The 12669-nt window shown below is 44.2% G+C and overlaps 1 protein-coding gene across 1 annotated transcript; it reads right to left on the minus strand.

The window, feature by feature from the left end:
• Window positions 1-1180: 1180 nt before the first annotated feature.
• Window positions 1181-9538, minus strand: C2CD4A (C2 calcium dependent domain containing 4A). Its single transcript, XM_064267463.1, has one exon. The coding sequence runs from the start codon at window positions 6749-6751 to the stop codon at window positions 5690-5692; it is 1062 nt and encodes a 353-aa protein (XP_064123533.1). The 5' UTR covers window positions 6752-9538; the 3' UTR covers window positions 1181-5689.
• Between the last annotated feature and the right edge of the window lie 3131 nt (window positions 9539-12669).

A 12669-nucleotide genomic window follows, 5' to 3' on the forward strand; every position in this document is an offset into this window, starting at 1 on the left:
ATGATCTTAGGCAACTTAGTCAAACGATGCATTGCATTGGGCAAATCTGTTGCAAAACACTTTTTTAAAGTGTTAAAAAGCAAAGATGTCACTTTGAGGACTAAGATGTGCCTCACTCAAGTCATGGTATTTTCAATTACCTCATGTGCATGTGAAAAGTAGAAAATGAATAAGCAAGACCAAAAAAGAATTGATGGTCTTTGAATTATGGTGTTAGCAAAAAATATTGAAAATGCCATGGACTGCCAGAAGAACAAACAAATCTGTCTTGGAAGAAGTACAGCCAGAATGCTCCTTAGAAGTGAGGGTGGTGAGACTTCATGTACTTTGGACATGCTATCAGGAGGGACCAGTCCCTGGAGAAGGACATCATGCTTGGTAAAGTAGAGGGTCAGTAAGAAAGTGAAAGATCTTCAATGAGATGGATTGACACAGTGGCTGTGTCAATGTGCACAAACATAGCAATGACTGTGAGGATGGTGTAGGACGGTGTAGGACTGTGAGGATGACAGCATTTCCTTCTGTTGTACACAGGGTCACGATGAATCAGAACTTCCTTGAAGACACTTAACAACAATACGCAACTTAAGTAACTTCTGTGAATCTAAGAGTTCTCCTTAAATGGATATTGTACATTTAGGATTGTGTTTTTATTATACTTGACAATGGGTGTCACAAGTAAGGGATGGACATGAACATGAAGTTTGGGTGTAGGCCATCCAGAGCTGGCATGGAGGGTCAGTGATGGCATTGAGGAACCAAGACCCTTCTGCCTTCTTTAGTGATGGCTGCCCTCCTTCAAGCAACCTGTGAATTTCAGCAGGAAGAGGGAGGCAGGGGAAGAGGCTTCACCAGCAGACTTCTTTCCTGTGCTTCATTGGCCATGACTGAGTTACATGGCTAACCCTAGCTGTAAAAGGGCCTGGGGAGGCAAGTTTTTATTTTCTATCCTCTACAGCAGAGGCTAGAAAGCAGCAAGTAGTTGGACTGGGTATGGAAGGAGCCAACCTACGGTATCTACTCCAGGTACAGTGAGATTAACTAGCTCACATAGTGGTTGAGAACTTTTAAGAGACTTAAAGATAAAAATTTATCTTGAAAACCATAAAATGGAAAAAAAAAATCTTATTTGCTCCCTAGTGGTCCAGAAGGCCTAATCTAGGCATCCTCTCAAAATAAGTCCACAGCCATCACAGAGGCCTAATAAAGTGCTGACCCAGTGGAATTGGCAGAATAGTCAAAACTGGACTTCTAAACACAGGGACTGCCTCAGATCTGTTCCATCTGTCGAGTCCATAGGCCTGGAGGCAGAAGTGCTTTTATACTCCAGAGCTGAACCCTACACCAGGGAGAATTCCCACTAGCAGAATTCCTCAGAAAGCACTTCTCAGGTGGCCCTGGGAGACCACAGGATTGAAACACAGCAACATGTGAGTGCACCATAGAGAAGAGGTTAAGGCCAGGTCTTCACAGAGCTCTTTCTTAGCCGCACATGTAAGGTGCCTCTCACTGTCATCATACTCTTTCCCGTTATCACGTTTTATTTTCTTGATGCTGCTGAAATCATTTGTTGATTGTCTGTTTACCCCGTCTGCTAGGAACCTAAATTCCATAAGGGCATGTGTCTTATTTACAGCTCTAAGTCTTGGCCCTTAATAGATGCTCTAAATGAACTGATGCCTTTTGAGCACCTTTTTATCCCCTTGTGCATGTTTCTTGCTTTAATGTCTCAGAGATCATATTGCACTCACTTTACCTCTGACTTTCAAACATCTTAGACCACAAATAGTATTCTGACCTAAGTCCCGAGAATGGGTATGGGGGACAGCGTTTACTCAAGTGTGCACTGAAGAAAGCCTGGTTCTAAATAAATAATGTCCTAGGCATATTTCAGCTGTACTGAAGCTAATATGCTAGATACAGAGTGCACTATCTTTGTAAAACCCAGTGACAAAGCAATTGATCAGATTTTTTAAAATGGGTACTCAACTATTTAAAATTTTTTTGGTGGTAAAATATAAGTAACATAAACATTGCCATTTTAACCATTTCTAAGTGAAAAATTCAGTGGCATTAATTTTACCACAGTGATACGCAACTACCACCATCATCCGCCACATTCTCTTGTGCGGGCTTTTCTTTGAATACGCTCCAATATCTATGCCATGAAGAGGCAAGGTTGTGCCACGTCATTGGTGGGTAGGACGTGGTTCCTAAAGGTCAACGAGAAGCGTGAGAACTCCTAAAGCCCCTTTGTGCCACTGACATGCTATTGCCACACCCCCCCAGCTTCATTACTATTGGGGAACTTTTTTCAGTTTTTAAATCTATAGTATTTTTTGCCACCTTTTCCATTCACGTGGATATGTTTAGTTATTTTGCAGTCTGAATCTTCACCACCATCTGATATTAGCACACATCTTCAAGGCCATCAGTTTGTTCATTTCTAGCATTAGATTGGCGGTTATTTAGATGACATGGTCTGATGTCAAGGAGATAGACTTACCGACAAAACACACGTGGTATCCACTAGAGGGCAGCAAAGCGTAACCCCAATTTAAATTTGCCCCCCTCCAAAGGTGGATGTTGTCATGAGAATTTTGTATTGTAAATAAGATATCTTAAATGCAAATAATTCAAATTAGTTAAGTGATATAAAATAATTTATGCACAAATGTTTCTCCTTTCTTGGACATAGTGGTCCAAAGATTCATTAGGTTGAAGGGCAAAATGAGCATAGCATTGATTCTTATACCAGCTCTTTAACTGTGTGATTTGGGGGCCATCAACAATTTCTCTCTCTGACCCTCTTCTATGATATATAGAATTAGCACAAAATAATTCTGAAAGCTTTTTTCCAATCCTAAAATTCTATGAGTTTATGATTTTATTTCAGTCATTTTAAAGTCTTGGTGACTAGGCTATTAACATTATTATAATCAGCCATAACCTGGCATCAGTGGAAATTCTTTGGAAATAACCACCAAGATGTCATGGAAAATTTAGGTCCCTGAAATTCAATGATTTATGATCTTGGAAAAATCTGCTTACTAAATTGACATTTCAGTTCCCAATCCATTACTCGTACACAATTGAATGACAATAGTGATTGCAATCTCTTCTGGAATAAGCCTTGCTTTCAAAACCATACATGCAATCTGTTTATTTTTAAGGGTCAGAGAAACAAAAATCCAAAATGATATTGTACTTAACCAAGTTGTTTTCACTCTCCATTTATTTTCCTTTTAAAGTACTACTTCTGTGAACTCAGTCATCACCCTACCAATATCCTAAAATCTTGAAGAATTTCATACATTAAAAAAAAAAAATCTTCGCTTGAAGGCCAAGGAAATGATGACTTAGAGTAGACAGAAGAACACATGATAGATGTGAACTACTGTTAGGTTACCATTCATTTGGTCCACCACTGTGAGCTTTTGGATGTGGTTGACTTTGATAGAGTTCACAGTTATTTCTCATGTTCGTTCAATGGTCATCTTTGTAAATACCTGTCACAATAACCCATTTTCAAGTTTATGTCTGAGTTGTGACTGAAACTGAAACTGAAACTTTTCATGAACCAAAAACCAAACCAAACCCATTGCTGTCAAGTCAATTCTGACTCATAGTAACCTTATAGGACAGAGTAGAACTGCCCCATAGGGTTTCCAAGGAGCAGCTGGTGGATTCAAACTGCTGACCTTTTGGTTATCAGCTGAGCTCTTAAAGATTGCACCACCAGGGCTCTGCCAATGGATAAAGCTGTCAATAAGTTTTGTGAAAGCAGAAACCATTGCTGAATCCAGTCTGATAATGTAGTCATATTTAACACCATAACATATATTTAAATATTTTCAGTGGTCATTTAAGACATATTTTCCTCCAATATGCATAAGGACAAAAGACACCTGGCTGGCAGTGAATGTGAAGGACGAAGGGAAATCGTCCTTTAAAACATAGGAAATCTATTGTTATCTTTGTGGGCCAGAGGTAGGACAACATGTCTACCCTAGATTCCCTGACCTGGCAGGTTAGCTTACCTGGTGCCGGTGAAGACTGACACATCTGTTTCTATGACTGAGTCCAGTTAGCTTCCTCCTCAGGCAGAGTCTTAAACCCACCAGCTCATCTCAGTGCCTGAAGTCACCTGCATGAAGTATGAATTACTCTTTCATTCAGTTGGCTTTTCCCACTAGAGGATAGCAATGTGAAGAGACAGCAACCTCCAAGTCACCAGTTTGACAGAAGCTGAAGGTGCAAAGTCTCACAGCACTAATGAGATGAGCTCTTTAGACTGGGGTATTATTTAGGTAGATTGTGGATAAAAAGCTGGTGCCTAGCTTCAATCCTGAATGTCTTAGACAACTAGTGCTGCTGTAACAGAAATACTGCAAGCGGATGGCTTTAACAAGCAGAAATTTATTCCATCACAGTCTAAACAAACAAAAACCCATTACCATTGAGTCGATTCCAACTCATAGCAACTCTATAGAACAGAGTAGCACTGCCCCATAGGGTTTCCAAGGAACAGCTTGTGGATTCGAACTGCCAGCCTTTTGGTTAACAGCCATAGCTGTTAACCACTGTGCCACCAGGGCTCCTGTCACAGTCTAGGAGGCTAGAAATACAAATTCAGGGCTCCAGCTCCCAGGGAAGGCTTTCTCTCTGTGTTGGTTCTGGGGAAAAGTCCTTGTCATCAATCTTCCCCTTGTCTAGGAGCTTATCAGCACAGGGACCCCAGGGCCAAAGGAGGTGCTCTGCTTCCAAAACTTCTTTCTTGATGGCATGCCGTCCCTCTCCTCTCTGCTGGATTCTCTCTTTTATATCTCAAAACAGGTTGACTCAGAATACAGCCTAATCCTGTAGATTGAGTCCTGCCTCATTAACATAAATGCCTCTAATCTTGCCCCATTAACATCACAGAGGTTAGGATTTACACCACATAAGATAATCACATCAGATCGCAAAATGGTGGACAACCACACAACACTGGGAGTCATGGCCTAGCAAATTTGACACACATTTTTGGGGGACATGATTCAATCCGTATCACAGACTCTGCCCCCTTTTTGTGCCTCAGTTTCCTCAGATGTAAAATGGGAATAGGAGTGCCTACTTCATAAATTACACAAATTAATACTTGTAAAGCTATATGATTATTTGTAAACTTAGAACATTAAATAGTTTCAATTTCTCCAATGCTTTTTCAGCAAAACATATTCAAGAGTGTCTGATGGAAGTTTCTACTAACCGTTTACCGTTGACCTTGGACAAATCACTTCACCTCCCTTTCCTGGTCTGACTTTCTTATCCAGGGTCTCAGATAAGGCTTCAAAAGACAATCTCTAAGAGAGTTTCTAAGAGATGTTATGGAATGAACTAACCTCAAGTTAGGAGGTTGCTGCAAAATACATGCCAAGTGGCCCGTCAGTTCTAACACTTCATGTCTAACACCTCCCAATAAGCGTGTGTGAAACATACAGTGTGTAATCTGCTACAGGCATCGGGAGAGACTACTGCTGTACACCGCTCCATTTGCGGACAAGGAATTTACAGAGTATCTACGCAAACATTTACATGTTTGCAAGTCATCCAGTATCAGCTCTGCCAACACTGGATTAAAAGAAAGGCTGAGTAGAAAACAAAAGTTTATTTTGTACAAAGCAGTTGTAGGTGCCAGAGGGGGCCCTCAGAGGAGCAGGAGGGAGCCCAGCAGCAGCTCGCCCTGGCCCAGCAGGCGGCCCCGCTCCAGCCCGCGGCCCTTGCTCCCGGCCTTGACGCGCACGGCCAGGCGGCGCACCTCGTCCTCCGTGAGCCCGTCGAAGCAGAAGTCCTGGTCGAAGGCGGGGTTGCGGCTGCGGCGGACCACGGCGCTGCGCTGCCTGCGCTTCTGGCCCGGCGGCTGCAGGACGAAGCTAAGCCGGCAGCCGACGGCGCAGGGCTCGGCGGCGCCCCCGGCCGGGCCCTCGGCGCGCAGCAGCCGGACGCGGAGGTGCCCGCTGCCCGGGCAGTACTCGGCGGCCAGGCGCAGGGCTCCGCCGGCGCGGCTCAGAGTCACGGTGCCCTCGGCCTGCAGGCGCTCGGGCCGCGGCGGCGGGGATGCGGCTGGGTTCTCGTCGCCGCTGGAGACGGAGCGGGCGCGGGCCAGGCCGCCCCTCCTCCCTGCCCGCAGCGCGCGCCTCAGCAGCCCGTCGGGGGCGCGCAGGAGGCGGTGGCCGCGGGGCCGGGAAACGAGCGTGTCCCAGAGCGGGTGGGGACGGCCGGGGGCAGCGGGGGCGCGGCTCGGGGCGCGCGGGCGGCCCGGGGGCGCGCGAGGGCCGTCCCCGCCGCCGGCGTAGGTGTGCGCCCGGAGCCGGGGCAGGAGCGCGGAGGCGCCGGGGCCCCCGAGGAAGAGCGACTCCTTGCGGCGGGTGTGCGGGCTCTCGAGCAGCGCGCAGAAGCCGTAGGCCGTGCGCGCGCGGGGCAGGTGCGGCAGGGAGAGCGCGGCCTGCGAGCGCGGGTCCCAGTCGGTGCGGCCGGCGCCCTCGTCTGTCCCCCATTCTTCCGCCCAGAAGTTTCGGAGCGCAGCCAGGCCCGGACCGGGCGCCAGTCGCGGCGGAATGCAGAACTCGGGGATGCGGTCCGGGGTGAGCACGTTGGCAAACCCTGCGGGCCGGGCGGCGGTGGATCCACGGGCCCGACGCCGGTGAAGCCAGTCCCCACGCCGCAGGAGGCGCTCGGGTCCCAGGCATAGCTGCTCCAGGCACCACATCGGGCGGCAGATGCCGGGCAGGGGCGACCCTCAGCTGGAGCTGGTCGGCCTGCAAGGCGTAAGCGCACACTGATCGTCAGAGTGAGCCCCGCAGAGCGCAACAATTCCTGTCTCTTTTCCTCCTTTAGAAGTGTTTCCTCCTGCTTTTCCCGGGGCGAGGCAGGCTGCACTGTGCGCTCCTACTGCTCACTGTTTTTCAGTGATTTAAATGCAATCGTTCTTCTCCTGTCCTGTCTCCGCTCCGTTGTCGTGTACACTTCGAGACTTGTTTTAATCTCGATCTGCCTAAGGCAGGGATTGTCCAAATGTTGGCGGCTAACTTTGGTCGCGCTACCGTGCCAGGAGGCGCTTTGCGTTGTGCAATCGTTCAATGAATCCTTGCACCGTTGCACTCTAGCCCTCGGCGAGATTTAAAATAATTATTTTCTGTCCCAACAAACTGCGGTTTACTGTCCTCCTTTAGGCGCAAAAGCCTCAGACGAGACGCCCGGGGAGTTAAGCAAGCCGTCCGGGCCCTCCGAGTGTACTTGAAGTTCGGCGTCCGATTGGTCTCCGCCGCTTTCTACCTTTCTCTCCGACAAGAAAAGGTGCGCAGCCTCTGGGAAGTTCAAAGTGCGCGCGGCGGGTAGGACAGCAGCCCTGGGCTTTATACCCGCTGCCCAGAGCGCCAGCCAATGGGCTCGTGGGCACGGCGCTGACAGGTAACCTGACGCCTCGTCCCAGTGCCACGTGGCTGATCTGCTGAGCGAGTTCAGGGGAGCCAGTTCTTTCTCTCTTGCTTTGGCTGGGGGATGTTCTCCTCAAAAACTCCGAACAGTTTCCTGTTTCCTCACGTGCGAAGGAGGGTTAAGTCCTGACTACATCAGAGTCGTTGTGAGGATCGAAGGATATATAATGAATGTGAACGCACAGAAGCGCTTTACACCCACCATCAAAAGGGAGAAGCAAAATTCAGGTTTATCTGTCTTCCCTAACAACAACAACAAAAAATCCAGCCTCTCTATTGCCCGGCTTTCCAAGCTCCTTGCTAGCTTTTCGTTTTCAGCTCTGATTTTAGCTGTTGCTCCTTTGTTGATTGTAAATTGCTTCTCCGTACGGCGTGCTGAAAATGCTTTGTATCTTGATCTAGATGGATTTACGGGGATGCATTCATATGTACAAAAATCGTCTAGCTTACATTTAAGATTAGGGCACTTTGGGGGCGCCATTATGTGGGAAGCAGTGAGTGTTTATGGAGACAGGATGCTGCTCCACACGGTTAATGTAACTGTTACCACTGAACTCTGCACCTGGAAAATGTCGAGTCACCGAATGTTGTGTTATATACATTTTTACAGCAATTAAGAAAAAGACTAGGGCACTTTATTGTATGTGTGTAATCCCTCAATGAAAAAAAAATCACAACACACTTATAAAGCCGTATGTCCTGATTTTTAATTAGGAAAATATACTCCTGAATACATCTGGGCTATTGGAATAATGGTTAGGAGGGACCCTGAACAAACCTGGCCTTCCTAGGTTGTGCCCACCTGAGAGACCCTTTTCCTTCCTTTTGAAAACTGACCTGTACTCATTCTTTGAGAGAGCTGCTTCCAGGGGGTGCCCTGGTTGAAACAGATCTGTTTTGTTCAGCGTTTGGGTGTACGATCTTTCTGCTTAAGGTACTGCCTTGCAAAATGATTGCTTCTCCAGATAATGTTCAATAAATTCAACTGAATTCAGGCACAGGTGATTTTCAGATAGGGCATGTACATTTTGTGTCTAGGATACACACACGGGGTACTGCAATGCGTGGTTTTCGTGTTTCATCTAGAATTGACAGAGAAACCCTGCAATGTCTGACTCTATTTTATAGATGAAAAACTGAGTTTCAGAGGTCAAGCAGTGGAGACAAAACAGACTTTGGAGTGAATCTATCCTACATTCAGATCTGCTATGCAACTTCGTAGCTATGGGACTATGGGCAAGCTAATTAACCTTTCTAAGCCCTGGTGGTCCAGTGGTTAAGTGCTATGGCTGCTAACCAAAAGGTCAGCAGTTTGAATCCGCCAGGCACTTCTTGGAAACTCTATAAGGCAGTTCTACTCTGTCCTATAGGGCTGGAATCAACTCGATGGCAATGGGTTTGGGTTTTTTCTTTTTCTTTTTTTGGGGGGGGGAACCCTATGTTGTAAAATGAGGGTAGTAATACCTACCCTATAGGGTTGTTGTGTTCAAAAGATATGTGTGAATATGCCTGGCACACAAGAAGTGCTTACTCACTGATAGTTGTTGTTGTTCCATAGGCTTACTTTACCTGGGATTAGCTGATTCACACATGGACTCCTTTAAAAACATTTCTCCGCTAGGTCAAGCAAAACAGATCTGTTTTGTTTTTTGAACAATGCACCTTCTTCAATAACACCTCAAAGCATTTCCTGTATAAGATTTTTTTTTAAACAGTAGAGATATCCTGTCTTCTGGGGCATAGCTGGTCCCTGTGACCACATTAAGCCTTAGGTTTCACTTTGCTCAGAAGCCTGGGCCACCCAGTACTTGTGAGGATGGTGTAGTAGGGTCAGGCCATGTGCCGGGAACAAGGACATCTACTCAGAGGAAGACCATGGTGGTTCAGAGCTCACGGCTGGGAACATTCAGTAATAGAGCTAGAAAACAATTCTGTGAAGAAGGCATGAAAAGATTATACACCATCCAGGACAGAGGTGCTCTCCAAAGTAGAAGGGGACTCCACATTTTAAAACTCTTTCTCTATATATACATATGGGATTGGATATCAAGGAAAGTAAGAAGAGAGTATATAACCATTAAAATGGTGGCGTTCTGACTTGTCCATCTCATTCAACACCTTTAGAGTATGGAGTATTGATGGCAACACTAGGCAGGGAATCAAGATGTTTGGGTTTCAGCTGTGGCAGTCACTCATTCATTGGGAGACTTTAGGCAAGTCCCTTAATTCTTTCTGGGACACAGCGTCTCATGTCTCCCTCCATCAAATGAGGAGGTTGGACTAACCAGATGATCTTTAAGTTTCCCTCTGGCCCTAACATTCTGCAGTCTACTCTCATGTTTTCTTTCCAGTTAACCTTCCTAACTTTATACTGTCATGGTGCCATGGTTTATTCTCTCGCTTTCTCCCACATTTTCTTGTTTTCCGACTCCTTTTTGCTTTAGTCTGCAAACTCAAGTGTTGGGGAATTGAGTGTGGATGTGGGGCAGTGTGAAGTTAGAATCTTTTTTTTTAAAGCAAGAGTTGTTAATTTTTTTAAAGTGCCCCTACTTTTGACTTTTGTTTGGAACAGATATAATGTTTACTCGTTTGTTTTGATTGGCCAATCCTTCAGTGCAGTTTAGTTTTGGAATTGTTTTTGTTGTGCTTCTCATTGTTCTCAAGCCAGAATAAATGTAAGAACTAGAATTGCTAGAACATTCATTTTCTCAGTGAACCTTTGTATCCAAATTCCTTCTTGTATACTGTTGTACGTTAGGGTTTTATAACATTAGCTATAGTTTGTTTTATGTTAGGGCTGTACATTTCTAATTTCTTCAAAAAGTATGAAAGATTCACGGCATTATTGTATGCACATAATAACCGGTGTCTTACAACATTCTGAAAATGGAAAATATTAAAATGTAAAGGCTTTCAGTGAGAAACTACATACTTCCTTCCTAATACTGGGAATAAGACAAGGATGTCCCTTCTCACCACTCCTATTCAACATTTTACTGAGAAGTCCTAGCTAATGCAGTATGACAAGAGCAGGAAATAAAAGGCATACAGATTGGGAGGGAAAAAATAAAACTGCCTTTGTTCACAGCTACATGATTGTCTACGCAGAAAATCTCAAAGAACCAACAAAAACCCTCCTGCGATTAATAAGGAATTATAGCAAGGCTGCAGGATACAAAGTTAATAAACAAAAGTCATTTTTTTTTTCTATATACCAGCAACGAACAACTGAAATTTGAAATTAAAAACACAGCATCATTTACACTGTTGTTGCTGGGTGCCATCAAGTCAATTCCAACTCCCAGAGACCCTATATGACAGAGTAGAACTACCCAATAGGGTTTTCTTGGCTGTAATCTTCACAGATGTAGATGGCCAAGTGGGTTTGGTAGGTGGGTTTGAACTTTCAGTTAGCCACCAGGGCACCTCATTTACATGTAGTACCTCCCAAAATGAAATAGGCATAAATCTAACAAAATATGTATAAGATCTTTATGAGAGAAAATGAAAAAATGCTGACTAAAATCAAAGAGGGTATAAGTAAACTGAGAGATACTCCATGTTCATGGTTAGGAAGACTCAATATTAAGATGCCATTTCTTCCCATCTTCATCTATAGATTCAATGCAATCCCAAACAAAATGCCAGCAGGTTATTTTGTGGATATCAACAGACTGATTCTAAAGTTTATATAGAAAGGCAAAAGACCCAGAATTGCCAACACAATATTGAAGAAGAGTAAAGTTGGAAGGCTGACACCACTTGACTTTAAGACACTATAAAGCTACAGCAATCAAGGCAGTATACAAAGTATTGGCAAAAGAATAGACGAATATATCAGTGGGATAGAACAGGCAGTCCAGAAATAGACCTATACAAATATAATCAGCTCATCTTTTACAAAGGTGCAATGGCAATCAGTAGACAAATTCTTTTCAACAATTGGTGCTAGAACAACTGGGCATCTAGTTGCAAAAAAAATGAATCTAGACACAGACCTTACATCTTTAACAAAAATTAATTCAAAATGTATCCTACACCTAAATGAAAAATGCAAAAGTATATGACTTCTGGAATATAACAGGAGAAAATCTAGGTGACTTTGGGTTTGGCAATGACTTTTTAGATACAACACCAAAAGCACGATCCATGAAAGAAATACTGATAAATTGGGCTTCATTAAAACTTAAAACTTCCCCTCTGTGAAAAGATGCTAAGAGAATGAAAAGAGAAGCTACAGATTGGGAGAGAAAAAAAAAGCTGCAAAATGTGTATCTGATGATGACCTTGTATCTACATATACAAAGAGTTCTTAAAATGCAACAGTAGAAAAACAAACAACCCAATTTAAAAATGGGCAAAAGATCTGAACGGATACCTAACCAAAGAAGATATAGAGATGGAAAATAAACATATGAAAAAATGCTCAACATCATGTGTCATTAGGAAATTACAAATTAAGACAATGTGATGCCACTACTTATTGACTCATGTCAACCTCATGCACAATGGAACAGAATGCTGGCCAGTCCTGTGCCACCCCCAAGATTGATTGAGGATCAGATTGTTGTGACCCATAGGTTTTCACTGGCTAATTTTTGGAACTAGACTGCCAGGCCTTTCTTCCTTGTCTGTCTTAACCTGGAAGCTCCACTGAAACCTGTTCAACGTCACAGCAACATGCAAGCCTCCACTGACAAATGGGTGCTGGCTGTGCATTGGCCAGGTAGTGAACCTAAGTCTCCAGCAGGGAAGGTGAGAATTATACCGTTGAACACCAATGCATCTATGCATTTATTAGAACGGTTACAATCCAAAATACTAACAATGCCAAGTGCTGGTGAGACTGTGGTACAACAGAAAATCTCATTCATTACTGGTGGGAATGCAAAATTGGTCTAGCCATAGTTTATTACAAAGCTAAACATAGCCTTTCAGCCTTCCCATATGCTCTAGCAATCATGCTCCCAGGTATTTACCCAAATGAGATGAAAATTAATAGCCATACAAAAACACACGCACAATTTTTATAGCAGCTTTATTACTACTTGCTAAAAATTAGAAGCAACCAAGATGTCTTTCAATAGGTGAATGGATTAATTGTGGTACATCCATACAGTGGAATATTATTCAGCAATAAAAAGAAATGAGCTATCAAGCCATGAAAAGACATGGAGGAACCTTAAATGCA

Source organism: Loxodonta africana, chromosome 13 (assembly GCF_030014295.1).
Source record: "Loxodonta africana isolate mLoxAfr1 chromosome 13, mLoxAfr1.hap2, whole genome shotgun sequence".
NCBI lineage: Eukaryota > Metazoa > Chordata > Mammalia > Proboscidea > Elephantidae > Loxodonta > Loxodonta africana.